Genomic DNA, 16,392 nt, shown 5'->3' on the forward strand with positions numbered 1-16,392 from the left:
TGGAATTCAGAAACCATTTAATAAAAGCAACAAAATTTAAGGATGAGAAAACTAATGTAAGATTGCTCATGGCACAGACAGGACCAATCTCCATGGAGATAGGACTGAAAATAAGAAACTGACTTCAAAAGGTACACTTTAGATTTCAACCTCCTGGGCTCCTTCTTTCTTACCTTAAAGGAAAATGCATGCGTCTTTTCCCTGTGGAAGGCAATATTTTCTACCACCATGGGTTTATACTCTATCAACTATTTGTAAAATCTTTCCTTAATGCCTTTGTAAAATACTGTACCAATTTATCTTCAATATATGCATAAAAAGTTATCAGGTTAAGAAAAACATTAAAATAACTAAATATAATTTCTAAAATGCCAGTGTTTTCTCAAAGACAACACTGTTAGTATCTTAGGAAGGACAATCTTTCAGTGTTATGCTCTAAATGAAATTTAGCACGCTGGTTTCCAGGACACCAAATGACAATACCATCCCCTGGATGTTGACAATAAAAATGCACACTCAAATTTCACATCTGGGGCTTCCCTGGTGGCGCAGTGGTTAAGAATCCACCAGCCAATGCAGGGGACACGGGTTCAAGCCCTGGTCCGGGAAGATCCCACATGCCACGGAGCAACTAAGCCCGTGTGCCACAACTACTGAGCCCGTGTGCTGCAATTACTGAAGCCTGCGCACCTAGAGCTCATGCTCCACAACAAGAGAAGCCACCGCAGTGAGAAGCCCACGCATTGCAACAAAGAGTAGCTCGCCACAACTAGAGGAAGCCCGCACACAGCAACGAAGACCCAGTGGAGCCAAAAATAAATAAATAAAATAAATTTATAAAAAAAAAAACTTCACATCTGTAAATGCCAGGAATGAGAATTACTAATTTATACAAAAGGAAATTAATAATATGCAAAAATTACCTGAAGCACCAGTTTTAATTGTCGTTTTTCCTTTTTTGCCTTCTTGTTGGTCTTTCAGAGTTTCATAAACTATCTGGATAACTGGAATACTGAAAGCCTAGCAAAGAAACAAGAGTTCTCTATATTAGCATTCAGATATCAGTGACAGTTCAATAATCAATATGAATTACAAAAATCATGCACGCACCTTAAATAATGACACATATTCCTGAGCGCTGCTCCAATTTTCCCAAACCCAAAATACCAGTAAGATAACAAGAGTTGACTGAATGAAGAAAATAAGAACCAGCTGATAGCCCAAAACAATAAACAATCGGGACCCATAGAATGAACTAAACTAAAAGGATAAATATTATTCTGACAAACCATTTCTCTAGTCTAGGCCAACAGGAGATCAACCTCTATTTGCAACTTCTTTATTACCAGAGCCACTGCATTAAAATTCAGAAGTGAGTATAAATACTAAAGACACTGTAACTCTTTCTCCAAGACCAGTTTTAAACTATATTCTTAAAGCCATACTCTTATAAATCTTATTTCAGAATGAGCTGGCAACAAAAATATTGTTCTCTGTGGCAAGCAACCACTTTTTACATTTTGGAAGGAGGATACTTGATTAAATATTTCAAAGTAAAAACCACTGTTCAAAGTTGCTTTAAAAATCAACTCTTACGGGTTTCCCTGGTGGTGCAGTGCTTAAGAATCCGCCTGCCAATGCAGGGGACACAGGTTCAAGCCCTGGTGCAGGAAGATCCCACATGCTGCAGAGCAACTAAGCCCATGCGCCACAACTACTGAGCCTGCGCTCTAGAGCCCGCGAGCCACAATTACTGAGCCCGCGTGCCACAACGACTGAAGCCCGTGTACCTAGAACCTGTGCTCCGCAACAAGAGAAGCCACTGCAATGAGCAGCCCATGCACCGCAACAAAGAGTAGCCCCCGCTCACTGCAACTAGAGAAAGCCCACGTGCAGCAACGAAGACCCAACGCGGCCAAAAATAAGTAAATAAATTCATGAAAAATAAAACCTACTCTTACAAAGTAAGTCAATTTAACTTTATTACTTACACCAGTTTTTCCACTTCCTGTTTCTGCAGCCTAAATGAAAAAGAAAAAAAAGTTTAAGTTGTCAGTTAAGGAAATCAAATTAATGTGATACCATGTAGAAATCTTTAACAATTCACAAGCTACCTTTAGTTCCACAGTGTCTCCAGATTATTCAGATTTCCTCATTCAACTTTATTGCCAATCTTCCAGTCCCTTCTCTTCCAGTCCCTCAAGAATCTGTTCTCCCTTTTTCTTCCAGTCCCTCAAGAATCTGTTCTCCCTTTTATTTTCCCATTGCTACCATTCAAATCTAAACCCTTACTATTCTAACCTAGATTGTTACAAAAGTATCCTAACAGTATCTCATGTCTTAGAGCTACACTACAAGCTGCTACCAAATCAGTCTTCATAAAAACACAATTCTAACCGTGCAACGCATCCCTGGTTAAACATTTCCAATGATCCACACTGCCAACAAACACCCAAATTCTTTAGTATGACACTTAAGAAAGGGCACAAATAATCTGACCCACTGTATACTTCCCATCTTATCTCAAGTTACACTCTCCACCCCAGACACACGTATTTTATGCTACCATCGAAGTGAATTACTCTGGAATCATATCCTGCATTCTCCTATTCATGGTTTTTGTTGATGTGCTCTCTACCTAGAGAGCATTTCTCCTTTATCTTCCCTTGTCCAAAATCTACTTCTTCCAAGCAGAGTCCTTTATGATTCCTCAAGCAAAAGGGTAACTGGATCCCACCTGAATCTTTGCATACTTTGCACCTCTCAGGCAGGTGTCACATTTTCCCTTGTATGACATTTATCCATGTACATGTCTTACTGTGGTACTGGGTTGAAGCTTCTGAAGGGCAAAGACTGCATTTTATTCACCTTTGTGTTCCCCACAACTTCTACCTAATTACTTTGAATGTAGCATAGGTATCTTAAATGTTTGTGAACAAATAAAATTAATTTGGTGAAAATACCATTTTTAAGCCTATGGAGTTCTTAAAGTGGGTCACAAACAGCCCCAGACTTGTGTTTCCCCAGCTTCCAACCACCTCACCACATTTAAACATACCATAAGGACATCACCTCCTCCTAGGATCAGGGGGATGGACTCAGCCTGGATATCAGTTGGGAGACTAAAAGAATCATATTTTGAAGAATTTTAGTTAGTTAAAAAAAAAAAAAAAGAATCACCTAAGCTAATTAAGACATGTTAAATTATAAACCTAAAAGAGAATTTTATTTGGTAAACACTACCAATCTTTTTCAGCTAAAAATATATCAACGTTTAGAAAGGAAACTCTATGATTTAAAGAATCACAGGAAAAAACTGAATTTCACTTACCCAACTGGGCCCAAAAATATTTGATAAAAACACTAGCCACTATTTAAATTGAAAAACATTGTTGTCACAGGTATATTTAAGCTTTTAAAGATGGAGGTACTTACAGCCAATCCATCTCTTCCACAGCTTGAGCAATTTCAGGCATAACACCCATCTCTGAAAACAAAAATTAATTTAAAAAACTACACATACTAAACTTAAATCATATTGCTCTTAAAATTACTGTTCAATGGGGAAACAGGTTTGAAGCATAGCTCAGTTACATAGTATCTCTTGAGTATACATTTTGGAGAAAGACTTGAGTTCAAATTCAAGCTCTCACTAGCAATGTGACCTTAGGCAAGCTATAAACCTATTTCTTCACACAAAATGGAGCTAATATTGTTTATGTTGTAGGAATACGGGACAATTACAGATAATCATATGAATGCATCCGGCACACAGTTATCACTTAGTACCTAGTATCCACCAGTGAGTGTTTCCTCCCTATGACTGGTGAAAAATCTGCCAGAGTTGGAGAGAAAGTTCTAGACCAGTACCATGGTTGTTTCACCTAGAGATAATGTGGAAATCATGTGCCTTGACTCTTTGATGACCATGTGAATACTCTCAGCGATCTGAGAAAAATGAATAGGCAAGTAGAGAGAGCCCACATTTATAGGCAGTCATAATCAAAACTCTGGTAAACTGAAAAGGGAGGGGCTGCTGGTGAGAACTTGGGTTAACTGGAAATGTCAGCTGAAGAACTACTCTGTTCTTAATTGTTCACATATTTAAGTAATTTACATCAAAGTGAATCCTAAATGAATAGATTGGGTTATTTCTGATTGGATTTTGAAATTTTATCACTTCCCAAATGAACTGTAGAGGGTACACATGGAATAATGAGTTGTATTACTTAAATCTCCTTTCCAAATAAGAAGTGATCTTCCTTTTAAGTCTGCATTTTTAAAATGTAGCTTTTATTATTGTTATCTTTACAAAAGTATATATTTCTCTTAAAAAATGAGCAACACTCAAATATACCCAAGCCCCAGAGATAATCTATTTGGAAATTTTGTATTTCTTGTAATCATTTGTGAAAAGGCATAAAATAAAACTACAATCCACTGCAAGAGTAGCTTTTTCTTTGCATCAGGTCAGAAGACACATACTAGCAATTAACAATAGATACAACACTAACATTTTGTATAGTAAACTAGTTAATATAAACATTGATGACATGGGGAAGTGTAAAAATCTTTTTCAAAAAGGCAGGCTCTCCTACCCCTAAGTCTCTTCAGAAAAATCCACAGATTGAAAAACTACTCGAGATCAAAAGTTGTATATCCAAGCTGACCTTTTTAAAAATTGCCCCCATTAAAGTCTAGGTGTATTCTCTCTCCTACAACGCAAATTGCTTAAAAAAAGGGAGTGATCGTCTTCAATATGCTGCATACAGAATACTGCAAGCTGAAGCTGCTTGTGAAACTATTCTATTGCAAGCAGCAACCACAGACAGCTTTCAGCAAATTCCAGGCAATTTCTTGTTCCATTCTGGTCATGTTTTCTGCAGGTTTGCTTTGAAACCATGTTTTCTTTAAACAGAACATTTTTAACATTCAAAACAGGAATATTCATGCTCTTTGTTGATTCCACTTTTGTCTTTATTTCACATCACAGACTCTTCTAGTCCTTTAATATTCCTGAAATCTGTGCATGACTCCCAAAGAAGTGAACCTATAAAATGACAACCTGGAACTGCTCTACACACCTTGGCTCTGAAATCTTGTTTGAGGAGAGAGCTGGGGAAACAAAAACAGCTTCCAGGCTGAGCAGATTCCCCCTTGCCTATTATGAAATGCAACTGAAACAATCAGAAATCCTCTCTCACGACTAAAAACTTGGAATTCCTAATGTTCTAATAGGAGAAAAATGAAGAAAGTACAATACTGTTATATCTGAAGTCATCTTAATAGATTAACAATATTAAAACATAGTAGCCCTAATTTGATACATTTATTGCTATATAAATGTACAACGTTTAGTCTATAAGGCTTACTGCAACTTGTAAAACTGTGGATGTATAAAGGAAGGATGATAAAGGAAAAGAGAAAAACAACTGTCGGGTTAGGTAAGCCACCTAAAATTCCTGTTCGGAATAAAGGAGGGTATCATCCGCAAATAAACAACGATTTTCAAAAATCTGTGATGGGCTCGTGTGTACGCGGACGAAAATGCTTTCCCTTTAGCTTAGATATTCAACGTTACTGTTGATATAATAGAGCTTAACAACAAATAAATATCAGGTTTGTGCCTGGAACTTTTAGTTTTGGAAGGGCCTGAAAACAACTAGATGCACGATGGTCATTTCCAACTGACCCCTCCCCGCGCCCTGCTGCTTCTCGGCCAGGCCCGCTGCGCCTGTCGGGCGCGGACAGAAAAGGGTTCGTGAGCACCACTGCCACGTCAAAGAGCAAGAGGCCGGGGCTCCGAGAGCGGCCGCAGCAACGCCGCCGCATCGCTCTCGCACCCCCGGGTGTCCTGGCAGGACAGCCGAGTGAAGGGAGACTGGAAGGAGAGAAAGAAGAGAGCGAGCACGGGGAGGCCCGGCCCGGCCAGCACCTGGAGGGAAAGGCTCTCCCTGCAACACCGAGGCGCACCGATCGGGCCTCTCGCGCCGCCACTGATCCGCCCGCAGTGCGGGGACCGAGGGGACCGCCTTGGACAGCTCCCTCCTGTCCCGCGCGGCACCTGTCCGCCCCCGCCCCAAAGGCTCCCCTCCAGCCGGCCCAGGGCCGAGGCGTGCATCGGGCCGCCCGCTTCAGCCCCAGCTCCGCAGACGCACCGGAGAAGGCCGCCATCTTCGCCCCGTCCTCCGCGATTCAGCTCGCGGTCCCTCCCTCCGAAAGGACACGCGGCGCGGTAGCGGCCGGCGCTTCCGGCCCCCGCCCCCGGCCCGCGTGTGCCGCTTTCCAAGTCCCGGCAAGGACCCAGTTCCGAAAGAACTGTTCCGGCCGAAGAAAAGACCCGCCGCGGACTCCACGGCGCGGACCCAGTTCAGCTGCCCCTTGCTTTTCCTAGGTAGCCAGGACCCGTCATCATCAGACGTACTCAGAGTTACCTTCTATGTAGGGCATGCTGTGTGTCATCAGGAGCACTTTTCCACATGCAAGGAAGCAGACGTTACGTGATGAGGGTCACACAGTGGCCCAGGCTGATCTGACAGCAAAACTGTGCCATCTCTGCTGCCTCACTCAGACCCCGCAGCCCCTCAGAGATAAGCAGGGCTTTGTGGTGTGTGAATGACCTGGAGAGAACGCACTGAATTCATCGCCCAGAAAACCAGCGCTAGTGAGCGCCTGGCACCCAACAGTCATTTACTAAATACTTGTGACCGATTTCGGTCTCCCAACCTCCCTTCCCCGGTGTTTGATGGAGTATTGATAATTTCACATTTATCTGACGTCCTTACAGTTTGACTCTTCTCTTTGCAGAAAGATGGGAAAAGTAAACGAATGTTTAATCCTGCCAACAACTCTGCAGGTTGTATTAGCATCTTTAGACGAAGTTACTAAGTTTCAGGAAAATTAAGTAACTTGTCTAAAGCCATATGGCTACTGAATGGCAGCGTGGGATCTGAGCCATATCCGCCTAACTTCAGGGTCCATGCTGTACCTAATGTGTAGCCTGCCCCAGAATGACATGAGAAAAGTCAAACCCTCAGGCAAGATGTTTTAGATGGACTTAGAACTACAACTTCTGGAGCCATACTCCCTGCGTTTGAATTCTAGCCCTGCCATTTGCTAGCTGTGTAACCTTGAACAAGTCTGGGCTTCAGTTTACTCATTTGTGAAATAACCATGAATAATAGTACCTATCTTGAAGGATTGGTATGAGGCTTGAATAAAATAGGTAAAGCACCACGTGCACAGCACGTGGTAACAATATATGTGTTAGCTCTATTCTTATACTATTACATGTAATAGGATTCACCTAAAGTTCCAAGGACAATACAGTCAGGCCTGCCTGCAGCTTCGCACCTCCAGGGGGCACCATTCACATGATATTCTATATTCTCATTATATTTTGTATAAATTTATATGTGATACCCCCTGAGAGGCAGTGTAGCAGTTCTGAATAGATGCCACGTACGCCGTATTTTTCCTCTCTCAAGGGACAAAGCATTTTCCAGGGGACTACTCGGAGGACTTTTGATCTCAGGAGTTTGGGAAGCAGAAGGCATGCTATGAGAAGCTGTGACTAGAAGGCCCCAAGGCAGCAGGGCAGGAAAAGAGCCAGAGGCAAGAGAAGGCGGCTGTAGGAGCAGACCACTTTTCCAACAACTGTGGGGAAACATGTGTGACTTTTTTCACCCAGGGCTAACTGGACCTGTGGAGAGTGGACTTGAAGCTCTCTTCAAAGGGAACGTGCCCAGGACTTCCCTGGTGGTCCAGCGGTTAAGACTCCACACTTCCAATGCAGGGGGCGCAGGTTCGACCCCTGGTCGGGGAACTGAGATCCCACATGCCATGCAGCCAAAAAAAAAAAAAGGGGGGGGGGAATGTGCCCAAGAAAGCTGCCTGGAGAAGCTAAATGATGCAGCAGACAGACCCCCAAAGGACCCTGTTTTATTCATACCTTTTAACCAGAGGACAGACATCACCTGCTTCGTGGAAGTTGCATTTGGAGGATACCAGCAGAAGAATCTCCAAGAAACCAACAAAAAGTACCCCTGAGCTAAAAAAAAAATCGACCTTGGGCATTATTGAGCCAGAGAGCGCCAGATTCAGATCACAAAGGCACCAGCCAAATAAGGTGGGTCTCCTCCCTGCCCAGATTTTACCGCTCCCCAAGGGTCAGAAACAACAGCTAATGGTAGAGGGGAGAGCAGGAAAGAGATGGACTGCATCCTTCACCACATTGATAAACTGGGGAGGGAGGAAGCTGTCATTTTGGTTAAAGTTGTGAGTTATGATCATGACACTGGACCCAACAGTTTAATTACAGAAATGTGACTATAATTGTGATGAAAATAGCCAGGCAACATTTTGTTATCTGGGAGTGACCAGAAAAACTCTGGAAGATGCTGGAGACTCCATCTAGGTCAGAGGAAGAAATAGTCTCTAGAGAGGGTTTCAAGGTAACAGATAATGTTTTCTGCTCATTCCCTATCAAGTTTAGCTTATTTAGTAAATATAATACGAGAGAGATATAATAATACCTTCAATAATGTGAATTGGGATATAATGTAATTGGCTCCCCTCTTTGGCAGGTAGGACAAGGCAGGCAACCCCTTCATACAATCAAGAGATAAATGATGGGTGTCCCCAGTCCAGTATCCTGCTGGCCCACTCTGCCCAAAACAGGCTGATTAAATGGGCACATACTATCAGGGAGACAGTCCTGGAATCCTTGCCTGGCTCCAGAAACCCACCTACATAAATCATTAGGTAGGAAGACAACCACCACTAGGTGGCGCCAAACTGCAGTTGATCCCGGTAAAGGTTGAAAGGGACGTAAAACTCCCAGCTGGGACTTTTCCCTGGACATTTATTTCTATAACCTCACAATAACCCAGCATCTTATTGGGTTGGGTAATTGGACCTTTTGGACCCATAGCCAATCACATATGGTGGAATTTTGCTGTATTATTCATACACCCAGAGAGATTGTGTTATGTATTGAATTTTCAAGTAAGCTGTACTATAGGCCACTGCAGAACAGATGGATTTGCAGCTACAAAGTCAGGCCTACGAAGTAGGTCCTTGAGATACCCAGGCCCTTGAGAGTATAGAGAGGATTTCCTTAAAGAAAAAAAAAAGAAAGATCTGACTGGCAGATACTCTTCGTGCTCTGGAATATGGACATGGTACCTGGAAAGGCAGTGATGAGCCTTGAAGATGAAAGCTTCATGCTAAACCTATTGAAGCAGAAAATAGGAGGAGATTGGATCCTTGATGATGGTGGTGAGCTACCAGCCCAGGTCTGTCTGCCTCAAGACCTCTTGTGGCTGGAGAATGCATTACGTAGTTGAGCCACTGTTAATTCTCTCTGGCTTGCCACCCGACACATACCTAACAGGTACAGAAAAGAAAGGAGATGAGACATTCATCAGTATAGATTTTGTGTAATGAATCACTCAGAAAATTTTTTCAAATGTTCTAGAATAGAGCAATAAGAAACCTATCGAGGCTCCAAGATGGAGGCGACTTTGGCTTGAGTCGTGAAGGCACCATCAAAAACAACCCTTGAGGAATTCCCTGGCGGTCCAGCGATTAGGACTCCGTGCTTCCACTGCAGGGGGCACAGATTCGATCCCTGGGCAGGGAACTAAGATCCCGCATGCCGAGTGGCATGGCAAAAAAAAATCACTTGAATTTAAAAAAAAACAGCCCTTGAATATATGGTCATTTCCTCACAACCAAAAACGAAGATGAAATGTACCATACGTAATGGAGGACGTGAGCCTGAACCCAGCCTAGGGAATATAATTCAAATCAGGTTGTTTACTTTGTCCTTTCACTGGCCCCCAACCACACTCCCCAGTCCCTGTCCTGGCTCCTTCTGGGCCCTCGTTCCTAGCTCCTAAGGATCCAGCCACCACCAAGAGGGAAGCAGCAAGAGAGAGTTGTTTTAATGTAAAAGAAGTCAATTAGAAAATGCAATATCTTCATGACGTAGCCTCCCCCCCAAAATCCTTCCTCACGATACATAATACAAACCCACTCACCATGCCACACAGGTAACCGCAACTCCTCCCTCCTCAGAGTCCCCAGGAAGTTTGCCCTCAGATCTATGTCTTAGGAGAACAGAGAACTTGGCATCACCTGCTCTGGATCTTGAATCTTGCTGTGAGCGGACGTGGCCAACCTTCCATCAGGACACCCGCTCCACTTTGATACGGCTCTTGGTGGGTAAGACTCCTGATTCCATCTTCCTCAGGATAGCACACACCAGACCCTCCAAGTCCAGCCTCCTGCTTCCTGCCAGCGTGTACCCTTGAGGTCATTTTACCCTCCAGCATGTCAAACTATATAGAATTCCTTGGGGATTCCCTGGCAGACGCGCGGTTAGGACTCCGTGCTTCTGCTGCAGGGGGCACGTGTTCGGTCCCTGGTTGGGGCTGCTGTGCAGCACGGCCAAATAAAAAAAAGAATATTAGAATTCCTTGCATACGGCAGGTTGCCTCTCACCGCTGTGTATTTCCAATGCTGTTTCCTCTCCCCAGAATAGCCTTCCCCTGTTAGTTTCACTTACCTATTGCTGAGTAATGCCCCCAAATGAATACAACGACCAATTTATTGGTCATGATTCTGTGAGCCTGGAATGTGGGCAGGGCTTACCTGGCTGCTTCTTCAGTTCCACAAGGCATGGCCTGGGCTCATTCACTTGGCTGCATTCAGCTGGTGGGCTGGACTGGGAGGTCTGAAAAGACTTCACGCTCCTGGGTGGTGCTGTAGGGCTCCCGGACACAGTCTTGCTCTCTCCACATGGCCACCTTGGACCTTCTCACAGCAGGATTAATCCCAGGGAAGACAGACTTCCTACATGGTAGCTGGGTTTCAAGAGGATAGGGCCCCAAAGTAGAAAGCCGAGGCTGCATATCTCAGGTCAGCTGTGGAAGTAGCCCAGTGTCACTTCTGCCAGATTCTATTCGTCAGTACAAGTCACATGATCAGCACAGCCCAGATTCATGAGGAGCGGAAACAGGCTCTACCTCTTGATGCAAGGAATGGCAAAGAGTGTGCTGCCATCTGTAGGATACCACGCCTCTCTTCTTGGCAAACTCCTAATTATTATTCAGATTCAGCTAAGCTAGCAACTTGCAGCAAATCCTGCTTAATGCCAATCCCCAGCTAACAGATACTGCTAGTTTGCCCCAATGTTTATTTCTCTTTTTCCTTAAATTTCTGACTTTAAGCCAGATGTATGGCTTCCCAGAATAAAGGCTCCACTTCTTAACCCCCCGGTAGCGGGGCCGTATGCCTGTGTTCTGGCCAGTGGCATATAAACAGAAGTGCCCTTAATGGAGTTGGTGCATCCTTCTTGCTCTTGCTTCTTCCTCTTGTTGGAATAGGGATGCAATGGCTGGGGTTTGAGCAGCCATATTGGACCATGAGAAGAAAGCCATGTACTGAGGATGGCAGAACAATAAGAGAGAAGTAGCTTGAGTCCCTGGCACCAAGGAACACCATACCAGCCAGAACTGTGACTCTAGATTTATTATCACTCACACTTCTGTGGAGCAGGAATTCAGGAGCAGCTTGGCTGGGCATGTCCACTCAGAGCCACTCTTGCTGCTGTAGTCAAGCTGCTAGCCAGGTTTGCAATCATCTGAAGTCTAGGGGCAGGGGCGGGGTGGGAGTGGGGAAAGATCAGCTTGTAAAGGTCACTGGCTCTTATGACTGCGTGGTAATTAGCAGGAGGCCTCTGTCCTCCACTTGGACCTCTTCCAGGGCAGCTTGAACGTTCTCATGAGATGGTTGCTGGTGCCCCCTACACCACCCACCTCTGCCACCGAAACCAGCGATCCTAGTAAACAAAGCAGAGCCAGTGATATCTTTTACAGCCTAGCCATCAAAGTCACACTGCCACTTCTGCCATATCTCATTGGTCACAGAGGGCTGTTCACAGGCATGAGACACACACAAAGGCATGAGGACCAGTGGATGAGGATAATTTAGGGACCAGCTTAAAGGTTGCCTTCCACACCCTCCCCCCGCTTCCCTAACAGACCCCTTATTTGTTCAACTAGCAGGTGGCAATCCCTCAACAACAGGAAAAAGCCTGTTCATCCTCTGGGGTAAATCATGTTCCTTCCGGACCTGCCATTGTTGTCATTAAGTTTGTTGGCTTAGTCTACCCTGTTTTTCACAGTTTACCTGACTCAGAAAGCAGTTTGGAGACAGCGAAGGCTCCTGTTCAAACATCCCCTTTTTTCCCTCTGAATTTCCTACAGCTTCTGAGCTGAGCAACAATCATTGAATTTTATGCTTTTGTCAAAATAAACTGTCAGAAACGGGTCCAGATCTATTAGAATGCAACATCATTCTCGCTGCCCAAGTGTTCACCTTATGGTACAGGGACCAGAGAGAGCCCAGCAAATGGACATAAATCCAGAAATCTATAATTCTCCATCCCCTGAAGAAGTGGCCATAAAGTCCATCACTCCAGATATATGGGAAGCAGAAGACAAAGCACAACTCGGATGAGTTTCAGAGGGACTGTAAAACAGAAAAAGAGATCTTACTAACTGTGTCGGTCTCGTTATAAGCAAGCGAGGCGGGGACGTGATTTATGGCTGGGTGCTGACTGGCCGGCAGGCGTGAACGTCACTCTGACCCCCCTGCCCGCCATCTCCCGTGCTCATCAGCTCCTGCCAGCGACGCCGATGGCTCGTGGGGAAATGGCTCCACACTTAGAGTCTGAGCAGGAGAACACAGCCTGGGGGTTGTGGGTGTTGAAGAACAGACTCTGCACCAGACAGATGTCCTGAATCCAGCTGCCCAGAATCTGCCGGGACCCCTGAGTTCTATTACCTGCAAAAGAGACACATTTTGCATCTGCACCCAGGGTACAGGCTTGCTTTCTCAGCCCCTCTCCCCGGGTCCTTGTTTTACTGCACTTCCTTCCTATCTGTGAAACTGATCACTTGTTAACAAGGTCTGTGATTTTTTTTTTTTTTTTACTTTTTTTGGCCACACCACGCGGCTTGTCAGATTTTAGTTCCCCGACCAGGGATCGAACCTGGGCCCTCGGCAGTGAGAATGAGGAGTCCTAGCCACTGGATCACCAGGGAAATCCCCAAGGTCTGTGAATTTTATCTGAAGCAGACTGAAACAAGACCACCTGCTATATTTAAAGAAAGAGGGGGTTGATAAAAAGGATGGTCAAGAATTCTTCAAAATGATTTATTCATATTGACAGACCCAGGGAGAAGATAAATCCATCTTCCTGTGGAATTCAATGTTCCACAGGGCCAAACGGAAGACTTTGGTTTGGAGTTCTGGTTTTGTGTTTCTGTTTGTTTGTTCTTAATAGCTGAAACAATCAATCATTATCATAAGCCTGACATTTTTTTCAGCTGCCTTCATAATAGAATTATGAAGTTCAAATAACAATTATGCAATTGCCAGAGAAAATCCAAAGATCTTTTTTCCAAGACGAATATAGGTTCTATATATATGTTACTCCAGTGGGCAAAGTCCATGTTGATGGGTAGGAGACATTCCGGGCAAAGTCCATTCTCCAAATCTTCACAGTTAATGACAGCTTTGCTGTTCTTATTCTAGGTACATCAGGCATATAGCTAAATGATTGATAGATTATGGATAGATAGGACAGCATCCAAAGTGTATTGAAAATAGCTCATATTTGAGAGAGATTATCTAACAGGCTATTTAATTGCTCTGAGGCCTATACTTTGAGTTCCTTTTGTTGCAGCTCTGTATCCTTTTGTGAAGTCATAACAGAAAAAAGAGGGCCATCAGAAAAATTATTTGCTCCAATTTTTTGTATTTTACAAAACTACATTTGAAAAGAATATCCTCTTTGATTTTCAGGTTCTCTTATACAAAGACCTATAGGAAAAATTTCAATTTGAGTTTATTTAGCCTAGATTAAAAAGAAAACATGCACAGAGCATATGTGACACATTTGTTCTCCCCAATCCCTCTACCTGCTCAGAACCGTTAGAAAGAAATTCACAGTCTGGGTAGAAAGCAGTTTCCTTTAGGAAATCAATACCATCCATTTTCCTTCAATCTCTGTACAGTCTCTGTTATATTATGATCCCAAATTGCCATGTTTTGTGTTATAGTCACTCATATAGATCTTCTTAAATCCTTTCAGATATAGCTCATAAGCAACATGAAAGCAAACGCTGTGATCTCCTAATCCCCTAATGTAGCACCTAGTACAAAGAGGGATTCTGTAAATATTTACTGAATAAATTAATAAAAGATATCAACATAAAAACAAAAAAGAATTCTTCAAAATGCCTGGAGAAAATAATCCTGAATATGGTGGAAATTTATTCTGCCTGGTCGTATAGTTTCCCCTGATGTTACAATAGCAAGACTGGGAATTCGTAAAGGCTGCTTCGAGTGTCTCTCTGAATAGTGATGTTCCAGTTACTATGACTGCATAAAAAACTACCCCAAAATGTAGTGGCATAAAAGCTTCATTTATTATGCTCGTAGATTCTGGGAGTGAGGACCCTGCACAGGGCACAGCAGGAAGGGCTTATCTCTGTTCCTCAGTAACTAGCACCCCAGCTGAAAGACTTGAAGGCTAGAGGTTAGAATCATTTGAAGGTTCCTTCACTCACGTGACACGCTGATGCTCGTGACACAGAAACCCTAGCTGGGGCTGCTGGCCAGCTGTGGTCTCTCCACGTGGCCTGGACTTTCTCACAACATGGTGGTTGTATTCCAAAAGCAGCATCCCAAGGACCCTGTGGTCTTTAATGACCAAGCTTCAGAGGTCAAGCAGTGTCACTTCCTCCTCTTTCTACTAATTGAGGCAGTTACAAAGGTCTGCTAGGTTAAAGGGGATCATAGATTCCACCATTTAAAGGGGGAATGTCAACATTTCATCGTAAGAAAAGCACGTGGGACAGGGTATAAATTGGTGTGGCCATGTCTTAGAGTTCTCCAGAGAAACAAAACCAATAGGATGTGTATATGTAGAGAAAGAGATTTATTTTAAGAAATTGGCTCATGCCATTATGGAGGTTGACAAGGTCAAAATCTACAGGGTGGGCTGTCAGACTGGAGAACCAGGAGTTGCTGATAATGCAGTTCAAATCCAAAGGCTGTCTGCTGGCAGTTTCCTCTTGCTTGGTGGAGGTCAGCCTTTTGTTCTATCAAGGCCTTCAACTGATTGGATGAGGCCCAACTTTACCCAGACAAGTTAACACATAAAATTAACCATCACAAGTCCACCCCTTGTCAACTTGGCATCTCCTTAAACTACCCTTAATCTCAAAATAAAGATAATAACAAGGTCATACTTCTACCTAACATGATACAACTATCCTGTGTACAACTGAAAACTCACTAACCCTTTCTCCAGAGGAGGATGCAACATCCTTGCATGCTGTTTACTCTTGTTGTTATCTTGTAACTTGAATACCATGATGTAAGGTTATCAATACTTAAATACTATGACGTAAAATAAATACATCTTATGTTGCATGATAAAGGGATTTTACAAAGGGCAGGAAATAAAGCTATTTGTCGTGTGTGTGTAAATATATACATATGTGTATGGATATGAATCACACATTCATAACAAAATAAGGAAGAAACACTCATGACAATTGTAGTCCACATTTCTGAAACTGGTCATGTGGCGGTAGCTGATATTTGTAATTACCTTCTTCCACTACCCATTTCATATCCCCTTGCCCTTGGGCCTCATGTCTTCACTATCACAATATCCCACTGATTAGAGACCAACCCCATTCCACGTGGAGGGAAATACACAAGGCATGAATGCAAGGAGGCTGGGACCATTGGAAGACAATTTTGGGGATGGGCTTCCACACCTGGAAAGAACAAATATTTCTCCATTTTTCAGATGTCAAGTTCAAGTCATAAAGTGGATAGAAATAAGGCGAAAGTGTCCGGACCTGGACTAGATCAGGGAGGACTGTGTATGTCAGATTAAGAAGATTGGTTTCATCTGGTAGATGTGTGGCTTTCAACCTCAGTGTGCCCTCACCTGGAGGGCTTGTCAAAATGAAGATGTGAGGCCCTCCTCCCCAGAGTTTCCGATTCAGTAGGTCTGGGGTTAAACCTATCGTTTGCTTTTCTCACAAGTTTCCAGGCGATGCTATGCTGCTGATCCGGGGACTACAGTCTGAGAACCTCTGTTGTGGGTAAAGCAGATTTTAAGCAAAACAGTGATGAGGGGCTTCCATGGTGGCGCAGTGGTTGAGAGTCTGCCTGCCAATGCAGGGGACACGGGTTCGAGCCCTGGTCTGGGAGGATCCCACATGCTGCGGAGCGACTAGGCCTGTGAGCCACAATTGCTGAGCCTGCGCGTCTGGAGCCTGTGCTCTGCAACAAGAGAGG

General features: G+C 43.8%; 1 protein-coding gene across 1 annotated transcript in view; it reads right to left on the reverse strand.

Annotated features, from left to right (window-relative positions):
- The window catches only part of DDX1 (DEAD-box helicase 1), a 33,126-nt gene extending 26,853 nt beyond the window's left edge, over nucleotides 1–6,273 (reverse strand). Inside the window, exons 1-5 of the mRNA XM_007183497.2 lie at nucleotides 6,159–6,273; nucleotides 3,436–3,487; nucleotides 3,059–3,122; nucleotides 1,992–2,021; nucleotides 924–1,020 (exon numbers count right to left, since the gene is read on the reverse strand). Of these exons, the coding sequence (XP_007183559.2) occupies nucleotides 924–1,020; nucleotides 1,992–2,021; nucleotides 3,059–3,122; nucleotides 3,436–3,487; nucleotides 6,159–6,174 (259 nt within the window). The 5' untranslated portion in view covers nucleotides 6,175–6,273. The remainder of the gene's footprint in view (nucleotides 1–923; nucleotides 1,021–1,991; nucleotides 2,022–3,058; nucleotides 3,123–3,435; nucleotides 3,488–6,158) is intronic.
- Nucleotides 6,274–16,392: the final 10,119 nt, after the last annotated feature.

This window comes from Balaenoptera acutorostrata, chromosome 12, assembly GCF_949987535.1.
Source record: "Balaenoptera acutorostrata chromosome 12, mBalAcu1.1, whole genome shotgun sequence".
Classification (NCBI taxonomy): domain Eukaryota; kingdom Metazoa; phylum Chordata; class Mammalia; order Artiodactyla; family Balaenopteridae; genus Balaenoptera; species Balaenoptera acutorostrata.